The following is a 22,541-nucleotide window of genomic DNA, read 5'->3' on the forward strand; positions in this document are numbered from 1 at the left end:
AGCCTATCACAAAAGATCAGCCTTGCACAGCATTAGCAACAACACCCTAAACCAGCCATTTCCAACCTTTGGGGCATTAAGATACTCTAGCAGAATTAATTTGATTTTGCAACTGTACTTACTCTTTAAAAGTGCCTTGTGTTTTAGAATTTATAGTAATATCCTTTTACATATTAAAAACATCACTGAAGTAGTACCAAACCATCCATTGTGGTCACTGGACTAAGTATATAGAATCATCCAGGGCAGTGGCTCTCAGCCTTAGGCGACAGAAAAACCACTTATCAAAGCAGATTCCCAGCTTCCCTCAAATTCTGATTTAATATAAGCCTTCAGGAGACTCTGATAATGGTGGCCTTTGGACAGCTCTTTAAGACACACTGGCCTAAGGGCTAAAGGAGTAAGGTTTCTGGAATAAATACAGTAAAGGAAAGACGCTATAAAAATGCAATGCATAAATCTTAGTGAGTGACATGTTCAGGAATTATTGTTGTGAATCATTATGACTCCTTCATTTTAACAGGTGACACAATTTTAAGTCAAACTCTAGCCACCTACCCGACAAAGGCAAAAGTTTTCCCTCTGGCATCTGGCTCCTTAATTGCATTAACGATTCCTTTGGATACATCTACAACCTATAAGAAATTGTAACATGTGTTTAGTTTAAGTAATTGTTGAGAGAGAGGGAAGGAGGGAAATAGAGTCAGAGGAGAGGAAGAAGGAAGAAGGGAGGCAGGAAAGGAGAAAGGGAGGGAGAGAGGAAAGAAGGAAGGAAAGCAATCTCATTCACACACACACACACACACATACACCCCCTTGATAAAATTAAAATAATGGCATGTCTGTTTTCAGAAAATTTCTTAAAGAACACACTTCTCAAGAGCTCAAACCATCTCCACATTGGAAGTTTTCAAATATTTTTTCTAGTCTGAATGCACTTATCTTCATGTGGCTGTAAGCAAGGCCTTCTGATTTGCCTTTGCCCACAGGGCTCCAATCTCCTTTGTTACTAAACTATCTCAAACTATTAGGCTAAACTACATGGGCTTGCCTATATTCTACCACTTTGACTTTCAAAAATAACAATGTTATATAGTTGCAAATACCATGATTTTCAACTTGGGGTGATTTTTGTGCCCAAGAGGACATCTGGCAAATGCCTAGAGATGTTTTTAGTGTCACAACTTGGGGATTGGTGGGGTGCTACTGCCATCTAGTGGCAAGAGGCCAGGAAGACTGCTGAACATTCTACAATAGCCCCTAAAAAACATGAATAGTGCCACAGCTGAGAAATCCCAGTTCAATATAACATGGAACCCAGCATGCTCTCTAACTTCTCAGTCCCTGTACACACTGTTCCTTCTGCATAGAATACTGTTCCCCAACTTCTTCATCTGACTTACTGTTCGTCATTTTTAAGGTTTCACTTGCGATGTCATTTCCTCTGGGAGGCCTTCCCTGACCCTCAAGTCTGAATTCAGTATCCCTCTGACATAATTCTGTGAACCCCTGTCCCAGTCACAGCAGTTATCACATTGCATGATCACGCTTCGCTGACATGCCTCTGACTGAGACCAACTTGAGAATAGCAGTTTGTGTCTACACAGTTCATATCTCCATATCCCCAGTGACATGTACAGTGTGCCTAGCACAGTAAGGGTTCAACACTTGTTCCTTGAGTGAACAAGACACAGATAATACATGTAATTCGTAGATAAACTAAGAGGCAACCAGCTGAAGCAAATGACAAAGAAGAAAATGATGGAGTTGCAGGACTAGGATAAACCCAGAACACTGGTCACCCTTCCTCTACTGTACTTACATATACTGGTTGTTTCACTGTCTTCTTGCCCAAGGACATAAGAGGTACACCACCAAACCAGCGCATATCTGGAGAAGAAAGAGAACTATTCTTAAAAGGCTGAAGCTGCTATGAGACCCACCAACCTCCAGGTATTCCAGGTTAGCATAATCATTTTGCATAACAGAAATAAAGAAAAAAAAATTTTTTTAAAAAAAGAAATAATGAGATAAATATAGGTGACTCTGAGGAAACGAATGAGCAGCCTTTTTTTTTTTTTTCAGACAACAGATATGGAAAGTAAAAAGGCCAAATACTGGGTGAGACAACAGTAGGTTTACAGTTGTGAATACACAGAAGAGTTTATTCTTGTATCACTATTAGCTATTGTACTATTTTCCATACAAACAAATGTAAACCTACTTTGCCCCACCCGTATTTAAGGGTACGGGGAGAGAAAGGGAGAGAGGTCAGACAGCTTGGCTACTTGTCTTCTATTCTATAATGCTAAATGTATGGCCACTCTCAAAACTAGACTGAAAAAAAAAAAATCACACCCCATTTTAAGGAGGACTATAGCAATCACCAGATCAGTAATAAAACATACATAACCCAGAAAAAGATGCTGTTTTGAATGGAAATTTAGGCCTCAGCAAGGGGGCTCAGTTGGTAGGAGCATTGTCCCGTGCACTAAAAAAGGTTACAGGTTCGAACCCTGGTCAGAGCGCATATGGGAGGCAACCGATCGATGTTTCTCTTTCACATCAATGTTTCTCTCTCTTCTTCCTCTCTCTCTAAAATCAAAACATATCCTTGGGTGAGAATTAAAAAAAAAAGAATGGGAGTTTAGTATGTAAGAAATGCAATACCATAAATATGTGGAAAATAGAAATATGATTTAATACATGGTGCTGAAACATCATTCTACTACTTGGGGGGAAAAAACAAAAGAAATGGTTCATATCTCACCATAAACCAAAACAAATCAAACCCCAAGTGGATTAAATGTAAAAGTAAAAAAGCTCTTCAAAAAAATTTTTAAAGTACAAATTATTTATAAGAGCATCAAAAATAATAAAATACTTAGAAAAAAACTTAACCATGTTGACTAACGACCTGCACACTGAAAACTACAAAATATTGCCAAAAGAAATTTAAAGACACAAATGAATGGAAAGATATCCTATGTTCGTGGATTGGAAGACAATACTATTAAAATGTCAATAGCACCCAAAGCAATCTGCAGATTTAATGCAATCCCTATCAAAATCTCAATGGTGTTTTCACAGAAACAGAGAAAACTCCATCCTAAAATTCGTATGGAATCTTAAGGCCCGATTAGCCAAAACTATCTTGAAAAGGAAAAACAAAGTTGGGAGTCCACACTTCCTGATTTTAAAACTGATTATTACAATGCTACAGTAATCAAAACAGTGTAGGAGTGTATAGTGATCAAAACAGTGGCATAAAGACAGACATATAAACCAAAGGAAGAGAATAAAGAGAAACAGCACTTGTACATATGATCAAATAATTTTTGACAAGGCGTCAAGCCCATTCAATGGGGAAATGACAGTCTTCTCAACAAAACGGATATCCACATAAAAATGAATGAAGTTTGATCCTTGTCTTATATCATATAGAAAAATTAAGTCAAAATGGAAGACCTAAACAGCTAAAACTATAAAATCCTCAGAAGAAAAGATAGCTTCATGACAAGAGACTTGGCAATGACTTCTTGCATATGACAACAAAAGCACTAGCAACAAAAGTAAAAATAGATAAATCAGACTACATCAAAATTAAAAGCTTCTTTGCGTCAAAGGATACAATTAACAGAGTGAAAAGGCAACCTAAGGAATAAAAGAAAAGATCTGCAAACCCTACTCTAATAAGAGGTTACTATTCAGCATATATAAAGAGCTCCCACAGTTCAATAATAACAAAAAAGACCCAATTAAAAAATAAATAAAGGACGTGAACAGGGTCTGTAAATAAGATAATGGCCAACAAGCACACAAAAAAGATGCACAATATCACTAATCATTAGAGAAATGCAAATCAAAACCATGAGATATTATCTCATACTACTATATGAAACAAAAAGAAAAGAAAATATTAAGTGTTGATGAGAACATAGAAAGATTGGAACCCCATGGACTTAGTGGAAATATTAACTGATACAGCCACTATGGAAAATAGTATGGTAGTTCCTCAAAAAATTAAAACTAGAACCACCATATGATCTAGCATTTCCACTTCTGGATATGTAACCCAAAGAACTGAAAGCAGGGTCTCAAAGAGATATCTGTACACTCATGTTCAAAACAGCATTGTTCACAATAGTGAAAAGGTGGAAGCAACCCAAGTTTCCATTGACAGATTAACGGACAAACACAAAATGTGGTATAGCCATACAACGGAATATTATTCAGCCCTAAAAAGGAACCAAACCTTGTCACATGCTACAACATGAATGAACCGTGAGGGCATTCTGCTCAGTGGAGTCAGTCGGTCACAAAAAGACAAATACTGTGTGATGTCACATATATGAGGCACCCAGAGTAGTCAAATTCAGAGACAAAACGTAAAATGGTGGTTAGCAGGGGCTGGAGAGAGGAAATGGGAAATTGTTTAATGCATATAGTTCCAGTTTTGTAAGATGAAGAGTGGTAGAGATTGTTTGCACTGCAATATAAATATACATAACAGCGCCGAACTGCACACTTAGAAATGGTTAAGATGGTGTCTTAGTCTGCCACAACAAAATACTAAAAGGTTAAATTAAACAAGAGAAATTTATTTTTTCCTATCTCTGGAGGCTGGGAAGCCCAAGACCAAGAAGTCAGCTGTTTTGGTTCCTGGGGAGAGCTTTCTTCCTAGCTTGTCGGCAGTCAACTGTGTTCTCGCGTGGCCTTTCCTCAGCACACACACAGGGAAAGAGAGCTCTCCTCTTCTTATAATGCCACCGATCCTATCAGGTTAGGACCTCCCTGCCCCCCATGAGCCCATTTTATCTTAATTACCTCCTAAAAGCTTTATCTCCAAATACAATCACATTGGGGGTTATTGCTTCAGGAAGTGAATTTGTGGGGGACACAATTTAATCCATAGCAGATGATAAATTTTACATTATGTATTGTATTTTTACCATTAAGAAAGAATACACACTTGCAAAATAATTGAGGAATCTATCCTCTCGTCCAAAGATGTCTGAAGGCTTTATGATAGTGGCTTCCGGAAATGCTTCTCTCACTTCTTTCTCTCCAACAGCCTAAACAACCAACCAAACAAAACAAGAGTTCTGAGACAAGTGAAAAAGTTTCCATTCTTCTCACTATTGGGACACTACTTGTATTTCAAAGGTCTTATGTTCCTCCACATTAAGGTAACCATACTGATCATAAATCTCAATTACACAGATTTTTAATCACACATTTTTTTAAAAAGCCCTGTCTCTTATAGTTCTTGTTGGGTTCTTCTCCTATTTATTCTAGGGAAGCTTACAAAGGAGAAAAATCAGAGTAGAATTTTTCTAGCCTCCACTTTCCCTTCTAATCGCAAATACTCTGGTGCGTGTCAGCAACCTAGCAGCTGCCAGGGGAGGGGGCACCGCTGAGCAGGCTACCGCGATGGGCCTGCAGCAGTGCACACCAACCCAGCGGGGCCGGGGCAGGTCCTCAGTCTTCCTGCCCTCACTTGCTACCATCTACTCGTCTCCCAGACAAGGCCTCTTGTTCAGTGCAGACATCAATCTTCCTTTCCACCCCAACCATCGTGGGTGACATCCATGTCCAAGGGCACCTGGATCTCTGTTTCTTGAGCTTCTCACCTCCAGTGACCACCTCTTCAGTTCATTTCTGCACTTTCAACTCAGTCAGGACACAGACTATATCAACAACTAAAAGTGTCCTCCTTCTGAAACACTAAATGAAGACACCCTCCTCTCAGATATCAATCTCCTATACTTCCAGCCTTGTTCTCTGCTTATCTGTTCCTGAAATCATCTGTTTCTAATCTTCTCAGGAACTCTAGTCCACTGATTCTGCTTTCCTCTGAATCAACCCTCCAAACTTCCCTCGTCTCAGATTAGATTCTATGGTCTGACCCACCAGGCAAAATCCCAATCCTGGAAGAACCCCATTACTCTCCTTCTTTGAGCCATGCATTCCTGCTGCCTTCAGAGATGGAGGAAAGTAAATAAATAAAAATCACAAAGTGGTTGCACTATACAGTCATGCACACATAATGTTCTAGTCAATGACAGACCACATACACCATGGTGGGCCCATAACATTATCACAGAGCTGAAACATTCCTATTGTCGAGTGATGTCGTAGCCATCTGAGTCTCTTAGTGCAAGGCATTAGTCCCGTGTTTGCGGTAATGCTATAGTATAAACAAACCTACTGTGCTGCCAGCCATATAAACAATAGTGTATACAGTTGTGCAGTCCATAATACTTGATAATGACAGTAAAAAACTATATTACTTGTTTATATATTTACTATACTTTTGATCGTTACTTTAATGTGTACTCTTTCTACTTGTATTTTCACTTGTTCTGTATTTAATCTCATACTGTTTTGTACAGTAACATGCTGTACAGGCTTGTAGCCTGGGAGCAAAAAGGCTGTACCACACAGCCTAGGAGAGTAGCAGGCCAGACCATGTAGGTTTGTGTAAGTACACCCACTCTATGATGTTCGTACAAAAATGACATAACAACGCATTTCTCAGAACATAACCCCTAAGTGGCACATGAGTGTAAATTCTGGGCCCTTAACATTTTCCACAAATAGTGTTTTCTTATCATTACTCTACTCTCCCCATATGATAATTTCAAACATAATCTATTCTATTCAAATTTCTCCCTTATTTTCTTCTTCCTGCTAGTAAATGACATCACCTGCTAATGCAAAGAGAACATAAAGCAGCAGGAAAAAATCCCAAGTTCTCACCACTAAATCTGCAAACTCAGGGGCCTGCACCAACACTTTCTCCTCCTCACAACAGGGAGCAGTGCCACCCCCAAGCCTCAGGGCTCACTTAACTTTCTCAGGAACATGCCCCATTATCTCTCCCCTACCTTCAGTTTCAGTCTCTTTCCAGCACCATCCCACCAGCACTGAAACAGTGTCACTTAAACAAAGATCTTCTACCTTAAAAGAAAAATAATTTTCCAACTGCATGGGACTCTCCAGCTTCCTGTCCATCTGTCCCCTACTCCATCCTCTTACCAACCACTTAAAAATGCTGCCTTCCCTTCCTGCCCCACTGCCTCAGCTCCTGCTCACTTCTCATTCACCTGTACTCTGGATTCTGCCCCAACATTTTCACTCAAATCATTCTAAGTTAAGATCACTGATGACCTCCATGTCAGTAGATCCAAGGCGACTTTAGAGTTCTCATTTGCTTGGCTTCTCAGTGGCATTCATAAGTAACTACGCCCTCCTTGTAACAATGTCTTCCCTTGGCTGTCAAAACCTCATACTATCCTGGTTTCCTCCTACCTGATCATGTCCACTCTGTCTTTTTGTTTTGGTAGTCCTTGTCTACCAGACCACTAATCACTGGTACTCCTCTGGGTCCAGTCTAAAGCTCTCTTCTCAATCCATGCTTGCACCCTAGGCCATCTTATCCCTCCCACTACTTCAGTTAACACATGCTGGTGACTCCGTAACTTATCCCTCCAATCCAGACTCTATTCTGAGCTGCAGGGCCATAAAGCCCATTCATCCCCATTACCTGTATGACTGACATGCATCTGAAATGCAACCCAAGACCAAAACTGAATCATCCTCTTCCATTCTCTATAAATTGGATTTCTCAATCTATGCTGCATACTGAAATTACCTAGGGAGACATAAAACACTGATGCCCAGGTTCTATTCCTATAGATTCTATCTGAACTGGTCTTGGTGCAGCCTGGCATCAGGACTTTTCAAAGCTCCCTCAGTGATTCTAATGTGCTGTTTAGGCCAAGAACCACTGCCCTAAAGCCTAGTCCTTCTCAAGCGTTTCTCATCTTATTCAACAGCACCACTGTCCACCCAATGGTTTAAGCCAAAGGGCTGGACATCTTTGATTCTTCCCTCTTTCTCACCACCGACTGTTCCCACCCCGTCCTTTCCAAACAATCAAGAATTCAGATGATTCCATGAATGCGAGGGCAGAAGCAGGCATGGCGTCTGACTTCTCTCCAGTGTAGTACAAAAAAGTGACACCTAGGTGTGTTCTCAGGAAGTTTTGTGAGTATGAAAAACAAAGCATACACCCCTCCCCCGCCCCAATCACAGAGAAACAAAGCTAAAGCCCTGTTCAAACGTTAAGGTTCCCTACTGCTGGCTTTTTCAGATCTGTGGGCCTATAAATTCCCTTTGGTTTAAGCCAGTTTACACTGGATTTTCTGATGCTAGTAATTAAACACTTCGAACTAATACATGCCCTCTCTCCTCCCCCATTCCAGGCTCCGAGAGCAGTTTTTTGTAATACCTGGTGCATCCAGAATTATTTTCCTTTGTGGACTGGAAAGTAGATATGGGCTAAGACCATGTCTGTCTAAATTACTCCTATATCCCCAGTGCCTAATACAATGTAACACGTAGCAGGTGTTTCAGAAACAATTTGTTCAGTAAAGGAATGCAGTGGGTCAAAATTTGGAGCTACTCTCAAGGAACTCTGGTCATTCTCAGCCGCCACATCACCTCTTCAGAAGTGGCAGGAGACCACAACTATACAAGGGGTCCTTGTATAGACTAAAAAGATGGTCCTTTAACCTTGGTAGGTTACACAGGTATAGCTCTTGGGGCAGGAGTCATCCTCTACCATTGCTGTATACTACATAATTCTATTATGCCCCAAGAAACTGCTTTCTAGGGCAGGTAATAAGATGGTCTATCCATCTCTGAAGACCCTTAGCATATTTCCCTGCAAACAGAAGGCACTCAACTAAAACTTCAGAACACAATGTGTGCACACACACACTCCCCTCACACACAAATCTAATTCTGGTTTGGAGAATTAAAAACCCCTTTTAATCCTGGATATGTCAATGAGAAACTCTTTTCACTTAACTCATGTTTCAAAGGGGCCAGGAAACTCCAGCTCTGTGAATCACTTTCCAAATCAACTTGTTGCTTACCTTATTTCTCAGATATCTAGAAGAGCTTTTAATATCAGCATTGAGATGTGAAATGTGAATAAATTTTTCAACTCCAGCTTCCTTGGACACCTGAGCAATTGCTTGCGGAATCTTCACAAAAACATCTTCAAAATCAAAGTTTCTAGAAGGAAAAAGGGGGCATCAGCTAAGAACACCTAACAGGATTTCAAAGCTTTCTGTGATAAACTGATTTTCATCCTACTGCTGGAATTCGTAACAGCTAAACTGTAAAACAGCAATGATTTAACACAAAATCAAAATGAATTCTTTTTATTTTACTGCTCACTGTTATTACTGTATATGATTCAAGGCTTACTAAAGTTATAATCAGCATGCATAATATTCTGTGTCCTCAAAGAATTCCAAGGCTGAGGCCCTTGAAAAACATGTGGCTGCACTGGTTGGGTAGGGATGAGGGTAGCACCGGGCTAGAAGGGAAATCACTTCTTATCCTAGCCCTTCATTTCTCTTAGGGGATAAAAAATAAATGAGAAGTCAGTCACCAGTTTAATGCAACAACATTAACTAAATGCTTATTCTGTATTACACTGTGTCCATCACTGTGGTGGATATAAACTTGACTAAGATCCTCCAAGTCATCAAAGAACTTAAGAACACTTGATGAGGCACGCATAGATAAATAAGTCAAACTTTAATAAATGCTACAAAAATAGGTGTGAACAAAGTGTTGTGGAACTATAGGTTTTAAACATTATTTGTTGATAAACAACTCAGACATTAGCTAAAAAGAACTATTCAAACCAGTCCTCATGCCACCTTCAATTAACATGGTGGAGAATAGAACTAGAACATTGTCATACTAGAAAATCCAATGTTCATCTTGTTGACAGTGGAACAGGCAAAATTCTCCTACCTAACCCATCCTAGCTGGACAGATCCAAGTACAGGACCAATACCAGTCATCCAGTTGATGACACTGACCACAATCCATATGGGCTTTTTATATGCAACACATCACACTGCTTACTTATACCAAACTTATGCAACTAAATCCCCTAAGAGGGAGGGGGCCACTGAGTATGCAAAATGATTGGTACATAAATGGTTGCTTATTTATTTTATTTTTTTTAATCCTCACCCGAGGACATTTTTGCATTTTTTGTTCAGACAGAGCGGGAGGGAGAGAGAGGAAGAGAGAGAGAGAGAAACATCGATGTGAAGGGACACATCGAGTGGTTGCCACCCGCATGACCAACCAGGGCCGGGGACAAACTGCAACCGAGGTACGTGCCCGTAGCGGGAACCAAACCCGGGTCTCTCTGTACCGCAGGCCGACGCTCTAACCGCTGAGCCAAACCGGCCAGGGCAAATGGTTGCTTATTGATAGACTAATTTAAAATGTCACTACTACAATGCTTAAGACACAGACAGTGCCCAGTAACTGTCTACCAAACCCTAAGACAGCTTACACAGAGAAGAAACGGGTCAAGACTTACGTGGTTTCCCAATCTCGCCCGACAAGGTTGATGACCACATTGCTGTGCTCCACTGCTCTTCGGATAGAATCTTTGTTCCTCCCATTCCATTCCTATAATAGCAAGAGCCAATCAAACAAAAACATAAGGGGTGTACCATGGCACTTAACATTTCTGTAGGGCACCACCCTCTCCCCCTGGCAAATTTCAAAATGGGCCATCTGTTGTAGTCACAATATGGTGCCATTTTATACAGGCTCCATGTATTACAACAGAAATGATTCTGAGGTCTCAAACCCCTGCTGATTCTCTGACTCTTTTGGAAATAAACAGTTGAGAGTTCACTTTATTCAGGTAATCAAATGGTAGAACTAGTAAAAATAAAAATGCTATTCACTTTTTAAACCTGATTTGAGAGAGAGAGAAGGAGAGGAAGAGAGAGAAACATCAGTTAGTTTTTCCACCTATTTATGCATTTATTGGTTGCTTCTTGTATGTGCCCTGACAGGAGGTCGAACCTGCAACCTTGGCATAGTGGGGTGACACTCTAACCAACTGAGAAACCCAGCCAGTGCACATCAATTTTTGTCCACCCAACTGTTACAAATTTGTAAAGGAATTCAGTAATCAAGTCTCCATTCCTGAAATATAGCCAAAGAACCAAGGATCATCTGGGAGGTAAACTGATTTTCCCTTTTCAGCAGCAACCAGCCACAGACTTAAGATAAGGAGGGAGAGTCTCTTAAAGGCTGACAATAAATTGGGAGCATTCATAATGATTTTCATATATCTTTTTAACTCTTTTTTTCTTTATAATCCCAGATCTAGTAATTTCTACTTTAAAGACATGAAAACAACACTCAAAGAGAAGTGACCTGCCTAAAACTCCAGATTAGGCCAATGGCAGATTTTGGTGTGGAACTATACTTCTAGGCATCAGTTAGGACTTTAGTAAGATTGATGATTCATATCCAAACTAGGTACTGGGAATTAAATAACCCCTGACAAAGGTACAAAGTTTTCTATGTTAAAATGAAACTGAATTTTCAAAGCATTTCAATAAAAGATAATAAGAATTTCGTCAGGTCAAATATTAAGTGGGCATGTACGAGTTAATGGAGTGGGAGGGAGAGTGAAGGGGGAAGAGAAAGGGGAGGATGAGAGAGAGCGAGAACACAAGTGAACATGAGCAAGAACACGCAAATGCCCATGTAATTTAGAAAAGAGTGAAAGGGATCTAAAAATCAGATTCAAGAATGAAAAAATGAAGCCCTCAGCAAGAAAAACTAGTTATAAAAACTAGTTATGATGAAGAGTGGGGTGCAAGGACAGTATAGAATAAAAGCTCTGGAGCGCAAATTCCAGTTTGCCATTTACCAACTGTGTCCAAATGATCTCTCCACCTCCATGTTAAATTTGAAAACACAGCTTAATTCATGGGGTTGCCATGAAGGTTAAGTAAAATATACATAAAATCTGCAGCACAGTGAATGACATACTCATTAAAAAAAAAGTAACTTTACACATAAAAGAATTTTTCAGCAAAGATGGAAAGGATAAGAGAGGAAAAATTTAAAAAAACTCAAGAGTGGAAGAGTGTGAGGCATTAACTGAATAAATGGCCCTAGGACTGGAGAGTAGGAATCAAAAGGAAATCAGATTCCCAGGGCTAAGGCCCAAAAGAGCCCCAGTCAGACCAAGTGGCCATTCAGACAGCAGTTTCAGAGACTGAAGCAGACCAATCAGAACCCCACACCCAAAATGGTCCATCCTTCTCAAAAGTAAACAACAGTACTATAGTGAAGTCCCTCCCCCTCAATTTTACTTTCCCTGGACTTCCCTTTCATAGTCATTATTCTATTCAAAGTTATGTGTTTGGTGTCTATATTCCCTAAGACTGTGAGCTCCCTGTGCACTTGTTCATCAAGATATGCTCAGAGCTTAGCTCAATGCTAGGCACACAGCAGACACTCAATAAGTATCTGTGGAAAAAATGGAAAACGTCATATAGCTCAATTCCAATGACTCCATATTTGCAAGCAGTAAAAGTTTTCACCTAACATTTGTGACATATTTTAATTTTGAGGACTGACAAAGTGACCAATGATCTTAAATTACAAAAAACTGGGAAAAAGCTAAGCTCCTGTAACTACATTAACAAGAGAATAACTGAGAATACGACTTTGGAAAAGGAAAACACTTTAGAAACAAGAAATTTCCAATATAAAAATACTTAGCTTGTGAACATTCAGTAACGAATAAATGAAATGGCATTAAAAATAAGTCAATATTTAAAAAGATTACAAATCATCTATATGAAAATAATATCAGATATTAAGGATGTTTACCAAATATTTTTTTAAAGGAGAATGTGAACAAATGAAAGAGCTTAGGTCCATGCAGGATGAAGAAAATAAGAAAAGTTAGCTAAAAAAAAAAAAAGAGTAGACCCAAAGCATCAGTGGCCCAAAGTGTTTCTCAGCAGAAAAACTGGAAGTATTTTGAGCCGCCCATTTATTATTGGGAAAAAAACTGTCCTGTGCACTCTGAGATATTTAGCATCTCTGCCCCCTACCTAATAAACCAGTAAGGTCTACAGTCACTGTGACAACCAAAAAGGCCCACACATTTTTTTTTTAATTTTATTAATTAATTTTTGTTATAGATGTTTCTCATTTTCCCCCACTGATTCCCCCCTCCCCCTCCCTGCCCTGTCCCCAGCTTTGTTGTCCATGTCCATTGTTCATGCATACATGCATATAAGTTCTGTGGTTTATCTCTCCCCCAAAGCCCCCTCTTCTGGGGATTGTCAGTCTGTACTCCACTTCCACGTCTCTGGGACTACCCCATTCCTCAGACTGTTATGTTCATTATATTCTGCAGATAAGTGAGAGCATGTGATATTTGTCTTTCTCTGTTTGGCTTGTTTCGTTTAGGACAATACTTTCCAGGTCCCTCCATGTCGACTCAAAGGATAAGAGATCTTTCTTTCTTACAGCTGCATAGTACTCCATTGTGTATATGTACCACTGCTTTTTTATCCATTCGTCTACTGATGGACACTTGGGCTGTTTCCAAATCTTCGCTATTGTAAATAGTGCTGCTATGAACATGGGGGTACATATATTCTTTCTGATTGGTGTTTCAGGCTTCTTAGGGTATATTCCTAGAAGTGGGATCACTGGGTCAAATGAAGTAAAAACATGGAACGCTTCACGAATTTGCATGTCACCCTTGCACAGGGGCCATGCTAATCTTCTCTGTATCGTTCCAATTTTAGTATATGTGCTGCTGAAGCGAGCACGGCCCACACATTTTTAATCATTCCCTTGAAGGGTCTTCCCAACCCCATTTCCCCTGCCTGGCCCATTGGCAACTACTGGTATAAAGGAAGAACCTGCAGATTTAAGAATAACAGCGGGGAATCTCAGGAAGAACCGCTGTAAGTTAAGTCTATGCCAAGCAAACCAAGTAATAAAACACCCTATTTGTGATTTTTCTCTGTCTATACAAGTACTGTCCAATAAAAATAGAACATGAGACACATATGTAATTCTGAATTTTCTATTAGCCACATTTAAGAGAATAAAAAGAAACAGGTAAAGTTCATTTTAATAATATACTTTATTTAACCTAATATATCTAAAATGTCATTTCAATATGTAATAAATATAAAAAATTATTAATAATATATTGAATATTATTTTCTTCATACTAAGCCTTTGAAATCTGGAGTGTATTTTATACTTAGCGCATCTCAATTCAGATTAGCCACATGTCAAGTGCTCAGGAGCCACACGAGGCTAGTGATTACCATATCGGTCAGCACAGGTGTAGCGCAGGGGCTAGCAAACTATGACCCACAGGCAAATCCAGTGTACAGTCTAACTTTGTAAATAAAGTTTTATTGGAACACAGCCACCCCCATTCCTTTACATATTATCTATGGCTGCTTTTGAACTACAAGGGCAGAGCTGAGTAATCCTAAAAAAAAGACCCTTTGACCCACAAAGCCTAAAATATATACTATCTGGACCTTTACAGAAAAGTTTGCCAACTGCTAGACTAGAGTTTTCAAAAATGCCCATGAACAGAGATGACTTTGGTCCACTCTGGAATGAAACTGCTGCTTTAGTACACCGCCTCTTTTTCCTAAGAATGACCTCAGTAATTTACATTTGTCAATTCCAATAATCAGTAATACAGACTCTTACCAGAAAGATAATCTGGCCCAGGTCACCCATAGGACGAAGGTGCATGATGTCATATGTATCACACCGATAGGGTATAATCACCTGCGACCCTATACGTCCTAAAAGAGAATGGATTGAGACAAGGATCAATGTTTACATAATATGAACATATTATATGACAGTGATTTGGTAAATACTTAAATTCCAGTATATGTGAATTAATACTATCTATAACAAAAAGTGTATTTTGCCATGTCAGAGATGCCATAACTTTTCAGAGTCCCCTATTTTAACATTCTATATAGGAAGTATGAAGAAGTACAGATGTGCTCACAATGCTCACAGTAGACCCAAATTACATAAACCCAAGACAGGAGTTATTCAGAAGACTGTTAAAATGAAAAGAAATATAGCTCCAGACTTCTCATTAGGCAACCTTAATAAATGGCACTAGAGTATGCTAAACTCCAGGAACTTTACTTACCAAGATGGTTGACAACATATCTGCCCAGGAATCCTGTGGCTCCAAACACAGTGGCCACCACCCCACTGACTGAGGAACGCCCACTTTTTCCATGAGGTATGAGTGCATGATGGAGCTGGCGCTGGGGTGGGCCATGAAACACGGATGTGGCTAATGCAGTAATAGAAGAACCTTAAACAAAAGCCCAGAATACACAAAAATGGAAAATGTTAATATAAGTGACTACTGAATACATGTAGCTTTTTTTCCAAGAAACCTGTAACAGTATTTGCTATCAGAATTTTCATTTACTTCTGTTAAAGTTTAAATTTAACTTTTAAATTAAAAGTTATGCCCCGGCTGGTGTGGCTCAGTTGGTCGAGCATTATCCCGGGTACTGCAAGATTGCCAGTTTGATTTCCAGTCAAGGCACATGCCTGGGGTTTCGGGCTTAATCCCCACTAGGGGGCGTGCAGGAGGCAGCCAATAGATGTTTTCCTCTCACATCGATGCTTCTCCCTCTCTCCCCCTCTCCCTTCCACTCTCTAAAAATCAATAAAAATATTTACAAAGAAAACCTATACTTTAAGAGCCAACAGCAAAAATAAACACAAACTATTGCAACAAAGACTCTGTAGAACATAAGAAAATATATAAAAGGTAGAAAGTAAACTCCCTGCCCTATAGGATATAATTTCCCTAGGAAAATGAATCACATTAAAACAAAACACTGAACAGTTACAAATTAAGACAGTATAAACCTCTACAGTGAAAAGAACTGAGAGAATTCTTATCAGTTAGATAATCATGAGGATTTCTAGATAACGTTTTGAGAAAGATTTTAAAGACTAATAACAGAAAGAATAAATTTCCATGAGAAACATATAACAATGCAGAGTTGGGAATTAGTAAGCCCTGCACAGGAAATAGCAAAAGACTTACCTGGAACAAACTTTGAAATCAATGCTGAATGTAAAATAAAGTTGATGACATGGTTGGAGGCAGAGGACTATTAGTAGAGAACATTTTTTTTTTTTTTAAAGAGTGAAATTTAGACAATATAACATTACTGAAAATAATCAAAAGTATGTAGGTAAGTAAAAATAAGTCAGTCTGTGTGTTTTCTAGGAATGACTTTCCAGTTGCACTCTTCCCAGAAACCACTGTTTTTTCCTATCCAAAGTATGAAATTGGAGGAAAAAACCTAGTTTACTAAAACCAGAGATTAGGTGCCTGATATTGTTCTATATACTTAATAACTGTTACCTTTCTTAAGATTATCTTTATTGGCACTTTACAGATGAGGAACTAAGGCTCAGAGAGGTTGACTCACTAGCCCAAAAAGCCAGCAAAGGAGACTAAAATGCAGCCCAGTGAGGTAAGAGAAAAAACAAAAGAAAATGGTATCCTGGCCGCAACAGACTCCTGCAGCCTGCAGCCCGCTATCTGTGCTGACCGTCCGCACGCCTGCTGCTGCAGCGGCCGGCGCTCCCAATTCATCCATGAGCTCTCATTTCCCACATGACAACCTCAGGATGCCTGATACTGGATTCCGGAATCTGCCCATATATATATATAGTGATTTTTGGCACTGCTATATTTGTCTTTATCCTTAGTTTACTCTTCTGTTGCTACTTGATTAGGCTGAGACATCAAACACACACAGAATTGTATGCCTACAAACAGGTTATATTGAAGGAGAAAGTAAAAGAACTGAATCTACACGAGCTCTGCGCAGTTCTGAAGGACTTCAAGCCTCAAGATGAGTTGGGGATTTGTCCATGTAAGCATGCCTTCCACAGAAAGCGTGTCCAGTTCTGCAGCTGGCCCAGCTGCACAGTGAACCCCCACAGGGGCCCTGCCCAGGGCAGAGAACACTGTGTAGCTCACCACAAGGCTCAAACTGTTGCAGGATCCGACCTCTACATGGAGGCAGGAGGAACACAAGTGTCTCTGTGTTGAGCTCTACCTGGAGTTCCAGCTGCCACTTCTTTTGCCTCATAAAGAACTCTTGGGCCAACTAAGCTAAGAACCCGGACTTCTGGGTCTTGTGACAACCAAAGCATGCTAATACTACCCCATGTCAAGAAAAAAGAAGTTGAATGAGCCTGTGGATTTGGTTCGAGAAACTTCATGAGAGCCTCTTGCTGACTCAATTACATGCTGTCTCCCAGACACTTATCTCCATGTAAGGTGACTCTTTCTTAAGCAGAAGGGAAGGTAAACACAGGTGTTAGAGAAGGGAACTGAGGGCAGGTCTGTAAGGCCACCAAGCCCCCCGCCCTCAGACAGATGAACCTCTATGCAGACTATGCATGTCTTAGCAGCAGACCTTCCCAGCAGCCCGAGCCAAGTAAAACCAGCCGTGACCTGAGATGAGGCACCACCGGTTGCATGGTTGGTGAGACAGTGCCAACAAGACTTTTTACTTTGTTCCTTTGATAAGGCCATCTTGGATCCCAAGGGCTTTGGTTACAGTGCCCGCCATCACTTCTCCGTTTCACAACACCTGCTTATTGAATTATCTAAGCTAAAACATTAGATGCACTCGGAAAGGCCTGGTCAGAAGCCATTTCCTCTTATTCTCCCACCCATCTCACCAGTGAGGCAAAGCCAAGCTGCTCATCAGGAGCCCCAGCAAGGGGTGGGCCTCTGAGCTCATGCTGTCCCTGTGTGCCCCAGGGGGCCTCGGAGTGCTGCCCATGTTCCCCCATACCAAGTGTGGCTCCAGCTGAACTGTTGGTCTTGGCCCACTGCCCTGGTGGGGAGCCCCTCAGATAGCTGAGGCTCGTCCTCCCGGCCCTGTTGAATAGGAGGATGCTGACCCCGCTTCTCCTCTTCTTCCTCCCCTGTTCTCTCCCTTCTCTTGCCCCCTCTCTGTTTCTACTTCAGAGAAACTGCCTATTATTGACTTTTTAACAATTTAAAGCATCCCAAATAAGATCCCTTTGTAATTCTTTAGCCAGGCATCCACTTGAAATCGTAGCTAGTTTCAGGAAACTCTTGCAGGGCTGTTCACTCGTTATTGTGTGCCTTGTATTCGGACTTGTAAAGACTCATTGAAAGTGTCTTTACAACATAGAAATGCATGCTATTCTTTGGCTCTTTCTGTCCAACTTGTCTAGAAATGACTAAGAGTCCATTAGGATTCTTGACTATTGTATAAATTAGCTAAGAACTTTCTAGTTCTTTTCCACAGCCCTGTTCTCCACCTCCTTCCATTACAGGGATGGGCTCTTTATCAATAGCTTTGCCTCTCTCCCTCACAGATGTGAGTGAGGAAGTCTCCGTCTGCATGGTATGAAGAGGATGGAGGAAACTTTGCAATTCTGATTATGGTATGTATCCAGGAATTTTTTCTGGAATCCTGCCTCTGCCCTCTTAGAATAGGAATGGGAACCTGTTCCTTGGCTCAGGTAGCTGGAGTCAGAGGATGAGGAAAATTCCTGTTAGCCTAGAAAAGTGCTGGGCAGAATCCAGTTTGGAAAATTACAAATCCACTTAGTCAGAATTGGCTCTTTACTTTGTGTGACCCATTGTATGATATTCCTAAAGTATGCCAACTGGACTGTTTCTTAAACAGGGCAAGGAAAGTGTGGAATAATTTTATATGAAGACTTAACCTGTCTGGCACCCACGAAAAGAACTATTGGTACATTCGGACTTTCACCTTGTTTCTGCATTCTGTTTGTAGCACAAGAGAGTTGAATACTGCAAAGCAGCCCCCCAATAATAACAAAGAAAATGGTATCCAGAAACCAAATTTAAAAAATGATTGAGCCCTGGCCAGTGTGGCTCAGTTAATTGGGCATCATCCAGTACACCGAAAGGTTACTGGTTTGAGTCCTGGTCAGGGCACATGCCTGGGTTGTGGTTCAATCCCTGGTAGAGGGTGTGCAGGAGGCGGCCAATCGATGTTTCACTATCACATTGATATTGTTCTCTCCCTCTCTGAAAATCAATAAGAATATATATATATCTTTAGTGATTGGAGAGAATACAGTAGCCTCCCCCCGCCCTTATACTCTGGGGACATGTTCCAAAACCCCCAGTGGATGCTGAAACTGCAGACAGTACCAAACTCTATATGTACTACTATGTTTTTCCCTTTATATACATACCTCTCCACTTACCGGCAGCACTTTGTGGCTGCTCCTTGGCATATCCAAATTACCAGCCTTACTATTCTTGCTCTTTGGGGCCAGTTTTAAGTATTTAAACACAAGCACTGCAATACCCTGACAAATGATCTAATAACTGAGACAGCTACTAAGTGACCAATGAGTCAATAGCTATACAGCATGGCTACACTGGACAAAGGGGTGATTCACGTACTGGCAGGATAGAGCAGGACAGCATGAGATTTCATCACACTCCTCAAAATGATGCGTAATTTAAAACTTACGAATAATTTATTTCTGGAGTTTTGCACTTAATATTTCCAGACTGTGGTTGACCAGGGTAAGTAACATCATGGAAAGCAAAACTGTGGCTAAGGGGTCTAATGGAGTTAATACTATCAAACAATGCTGAAAAGTGAAGTAGCATGAGGACAGAGGACCATAGGATCTAGAAAATGTTGGTTGTAAATGGTCTTAACAAGAGCAATTTTATTGGAATAGTAGGAATTTTGCCTGAATGGAACAGGCGAAAGGGAAAATGTGAAGCAAGGAAGAGGTAAGAGGAGTACCTATAATCTTTTGATGAAATATGATATAAAGGAACAAGGAAAAATTGGATTGGAGTAACAAGACAAGGAAGGGGTTTTTTAATATGACATAGTATAAATAATAATATGCTGAAGGAAATGACCCCGTAGAGGAGAAAAATTAATGACTCAAGAGAAGGAATGAATAGATAAGATAGGATGGCCTTAGATCAGAGCAGGAGTTCATCTGGAGGGGAGACAGAGAATTATCAAAGGTCAGCTATCAGAATTTTATGGTGGCAAAAAGGGATTTTTCTCATCTGATTCCTTGATTTCTCTGTAAAGCAGAGAATGAGACAGAAGCACATTTTAAAAGTTTTAGAAGACTGGCAATGTTAAATAATTGTTATGGAGAAAGGGAAAGCAAATTTCCTAGGAAAATGGCAGTGCTGAAAATCCACTTAGTATTTTATTGAAAATCTACTTTGAGATTTGTATTCATGAACTTAAATAAGGCCAGTCAATTAGTTAGGTGTTTTCCCTAGCTCAGTTCTCTATTGTTCAGGGGTAGGCAGGAAATACATGGCAATTTTGGTTGACTTCTTTGATCACAAAGGGAGAAGGGCTGGAGAGTTGAGAATATATAAAAAGGAATGATTAAAATAATGAGTAGGAAGGAAGTGAGGTAATAGGCTAAATGGAACAATTACTGGAGTCAAAGAATTAATACCACAAAGGATTGTTATGAGGATTAGAATAAATGTACATGAGCATTTAGCACATTACCTAGCACACACTAGCACTGCATAAATAATAGTTATTTTCATTTATTACTACTTCAAAATTCCTCAGAAGGTAATGTTATACTAACCTCCATGGTTATTTGTTTTCTCAACAATTATGGGCCAAGAACTATTCTAGAAACTGTGTTTAGCACAGTAAAAAAAAAAAAAAAAGTCCTTAGTTTCATGGAACTAACATTTTAGAGGGTTGATATGAGCATTAGTAAAATATTGGTAAGTGCTCTGCTCGTGTAGGTGTTCAATAAATGTTATTACCCTCTTTGGCTCCAGCCTTTCCATTTTCTTCCATTTATTATTACTCTCATTTGGAGGGTAACATTATTTATTCCTTATATTCCTCTGCTCAAAAACCTACATTGGTGTCCCGTAACATCTAAACCAACTGTCTCCAAACATATTTGCTTGCATACTGCATTATTTTTAAGTATTTATTTATAAATTACACACATGTTCTATGCACTGCAACGTTATATAAATTAAAAACATGTATTAAAGAAGTTAGAACAGTGTATATAGATTGAATAACATAAGTGTTAGCTATTGTTATTATTACTGAAAATGTTACTTAAAGGTCTAATACTATATTTGTTTTATTCCATTACTTCCTCTTGCAAAATCCACTATTGAGACCACTGGTCTAAAACTCTGCTTGGCTTTCAAAGGCCTCTATTATTTGATTCCATGTAACCATTCCACTTCCTTTACTACTATTCCAGATCTACAGGTGGTAATTTCACTGCTTCCTAAGTACATCACGGTTCCAGTCTCACCTCCTTATCTTTGCTAGTGACAGGACGATGTCCAACCTCTCTAACCTTCCAGATCATAACAACCCTCACAAAATCTGTGGAAGAACTTCAGTTCGTCACTGGTCTTCCAGCCTTCCCTCGCTGCTTCAAAGGATACCAATCTTTCCCTTTTCTGATTTCCTATGGTGCTTAATAGTCTCTCCACATTTCACTGTATATCATTGTTTTACATAATTCTGTTCTACAGTGTTCTGATTATGTTACACACTAGACTTGCCTCTCCAGAGTTATCCAAAAGCTTACTTGATCTGAAGCAATAATGCAGCATGGTTAAAAGCACAAGCTATGATGTCAGTTAAAAAAAAAAAGTAAGTTAAAGAAAAAACTGATAAAACTATCTGTAACTGTGATGAGCAAATAGCAGGTACTATGAAAAAATACAATTTTTGGAGGCTGATTGGGGCGTTTGAGAAGGGCTGGAGGGTGAAAGAACGACAATGAAGCACAACTGGATTAAATGTCTTTGCATGTCTAGCCTCTTACTGACTGGAAAAGCAAATGTGTATTTTCAATCTGAGGATGATAACAGCAGATTTGGCTAGGAATAAAAGGTTAAATGAACAACACTTGGACAAATTCCAAGACATCCTTTACTCTTCCCTTTCCTTTCCACAACGCCCCTGAATCTTCTCTCCCAGCATCCCTCGCCCCCCCCCCCCCCCAGGCCCCAGCACCTGGACCCAACACTACACTGCAGAGATGCTTGACTTAGAACGTGCTTTTACAAATATGACTTAATTTAACCTTTTCACAAACTCCCTGAAATTGTGGTATTACCATTTCCATTGTGACAGGAAGGATCTTAAGTTGAGACTGATTAAGAGTTTGCACAAGGTTTTAGTCAATTCATAAAGAACCTTCTCTCCACCATCCCTTCGTCCCACCCTTTTCAGATTCCTCTCCCGACACCCCCACCTCCATGTATTTCTAATAACCCCGAACCCTTACAGCCCTATGAGAAATCTGACTCTCTCGATCTTTTAAACGCCCCCCTTCTCTTATCCCCTGCCCGTGGCTCACGTTCCCAGCGCAGACCCCTTCCCAGAGGCACCCTCTAGTCTGGGAGCCGGGAAGGCGGAAGGGCAAGGAGCAACTGGACAGAGGCGGCCCCCCTACAACCACCAAGGTGTCCTGGGAGTCGGCATGGCCGCTGCAGCACGGCGCCGCTCCCCCACTTTTCATCCGCGTCACGGAACCGCAATCGGAGGCTGGTGTTCCAGTGA

General features: G+C 40.2%; 1 protein-coding gene, 1 non-coding gene and 1 pseudogene across 2 annotated transcripts in view; 1 reads left to right on the forward strand and 2 right to left on the reverse strand.

Annotated features, from left to right (window-relative positions):
- The window catches only part of NDUFA9 (NADH:ubiquinone oxidoreductase subunit A9), a 34,100-nt gene that overhangs the window by 11,465 nt on the left and 94 nt on the right, over window positions 1-22,541 (reverse strand). Inside the window, exons 2-8 of the mRNA XM_036251477.1 lie at window positions 15,080-15,250; window positions 14,617-14,714; window positions 10,424-10,515; window positions 8,946-9,087; window positions 4,973-5,075; window positions 1,823-1,890; window positions 559-635 (exon numbers count right to left, since the gene is read on the reverse strand). Coding sequence (XP_036107370.1) covers window positions 559-635; window positions 1,823-1,890; window positions 4,973-5,075; window positions 8,946-9,087; window positions 10,424-10,515; window positions 14,617-14,714; window positions 15,080-15,250 — 751 coding nt within the window. The remainder of the gene's footprint in view (window positions 1-558; window positions 636-1,822; window positions 1,891-4,972; window positions 5,076-8,945; window positions 9,088-10,423; window positions 10,516-14,616; window positions 14,715-15,079; window positions 15,251-22,541) is intronic.
- Window positions 13,600-13,706, reverse strand: LOC118624941. Its single transcript, XR_004958577.1, has one exon. It is a non-coding gene; the product is annotated as a U6 spliceosomal RNA (small nuclear RNA).
- On the forward strand, window positions 16,558-17,082 carry LOC118623235 (annotated as a pseudogene).

The sequence above is a fragment of the Molossus molossus genome, unplaced genomic scaffold, assembly GCF_014108415.1.
Source record: "Molossus molossus isolate mMolMol1 unplaced genomic scaffold, mMolMol1.p scaffold_m16_p_10, whole genome shotgun sequence".
Classification (NCBI taxonomy): domain Eukaryota; kingdom Metazoa; phylum Chordata; class Mammalia; order Chiroptera; family Molossidae; genus Molossus; species Molossus molossus.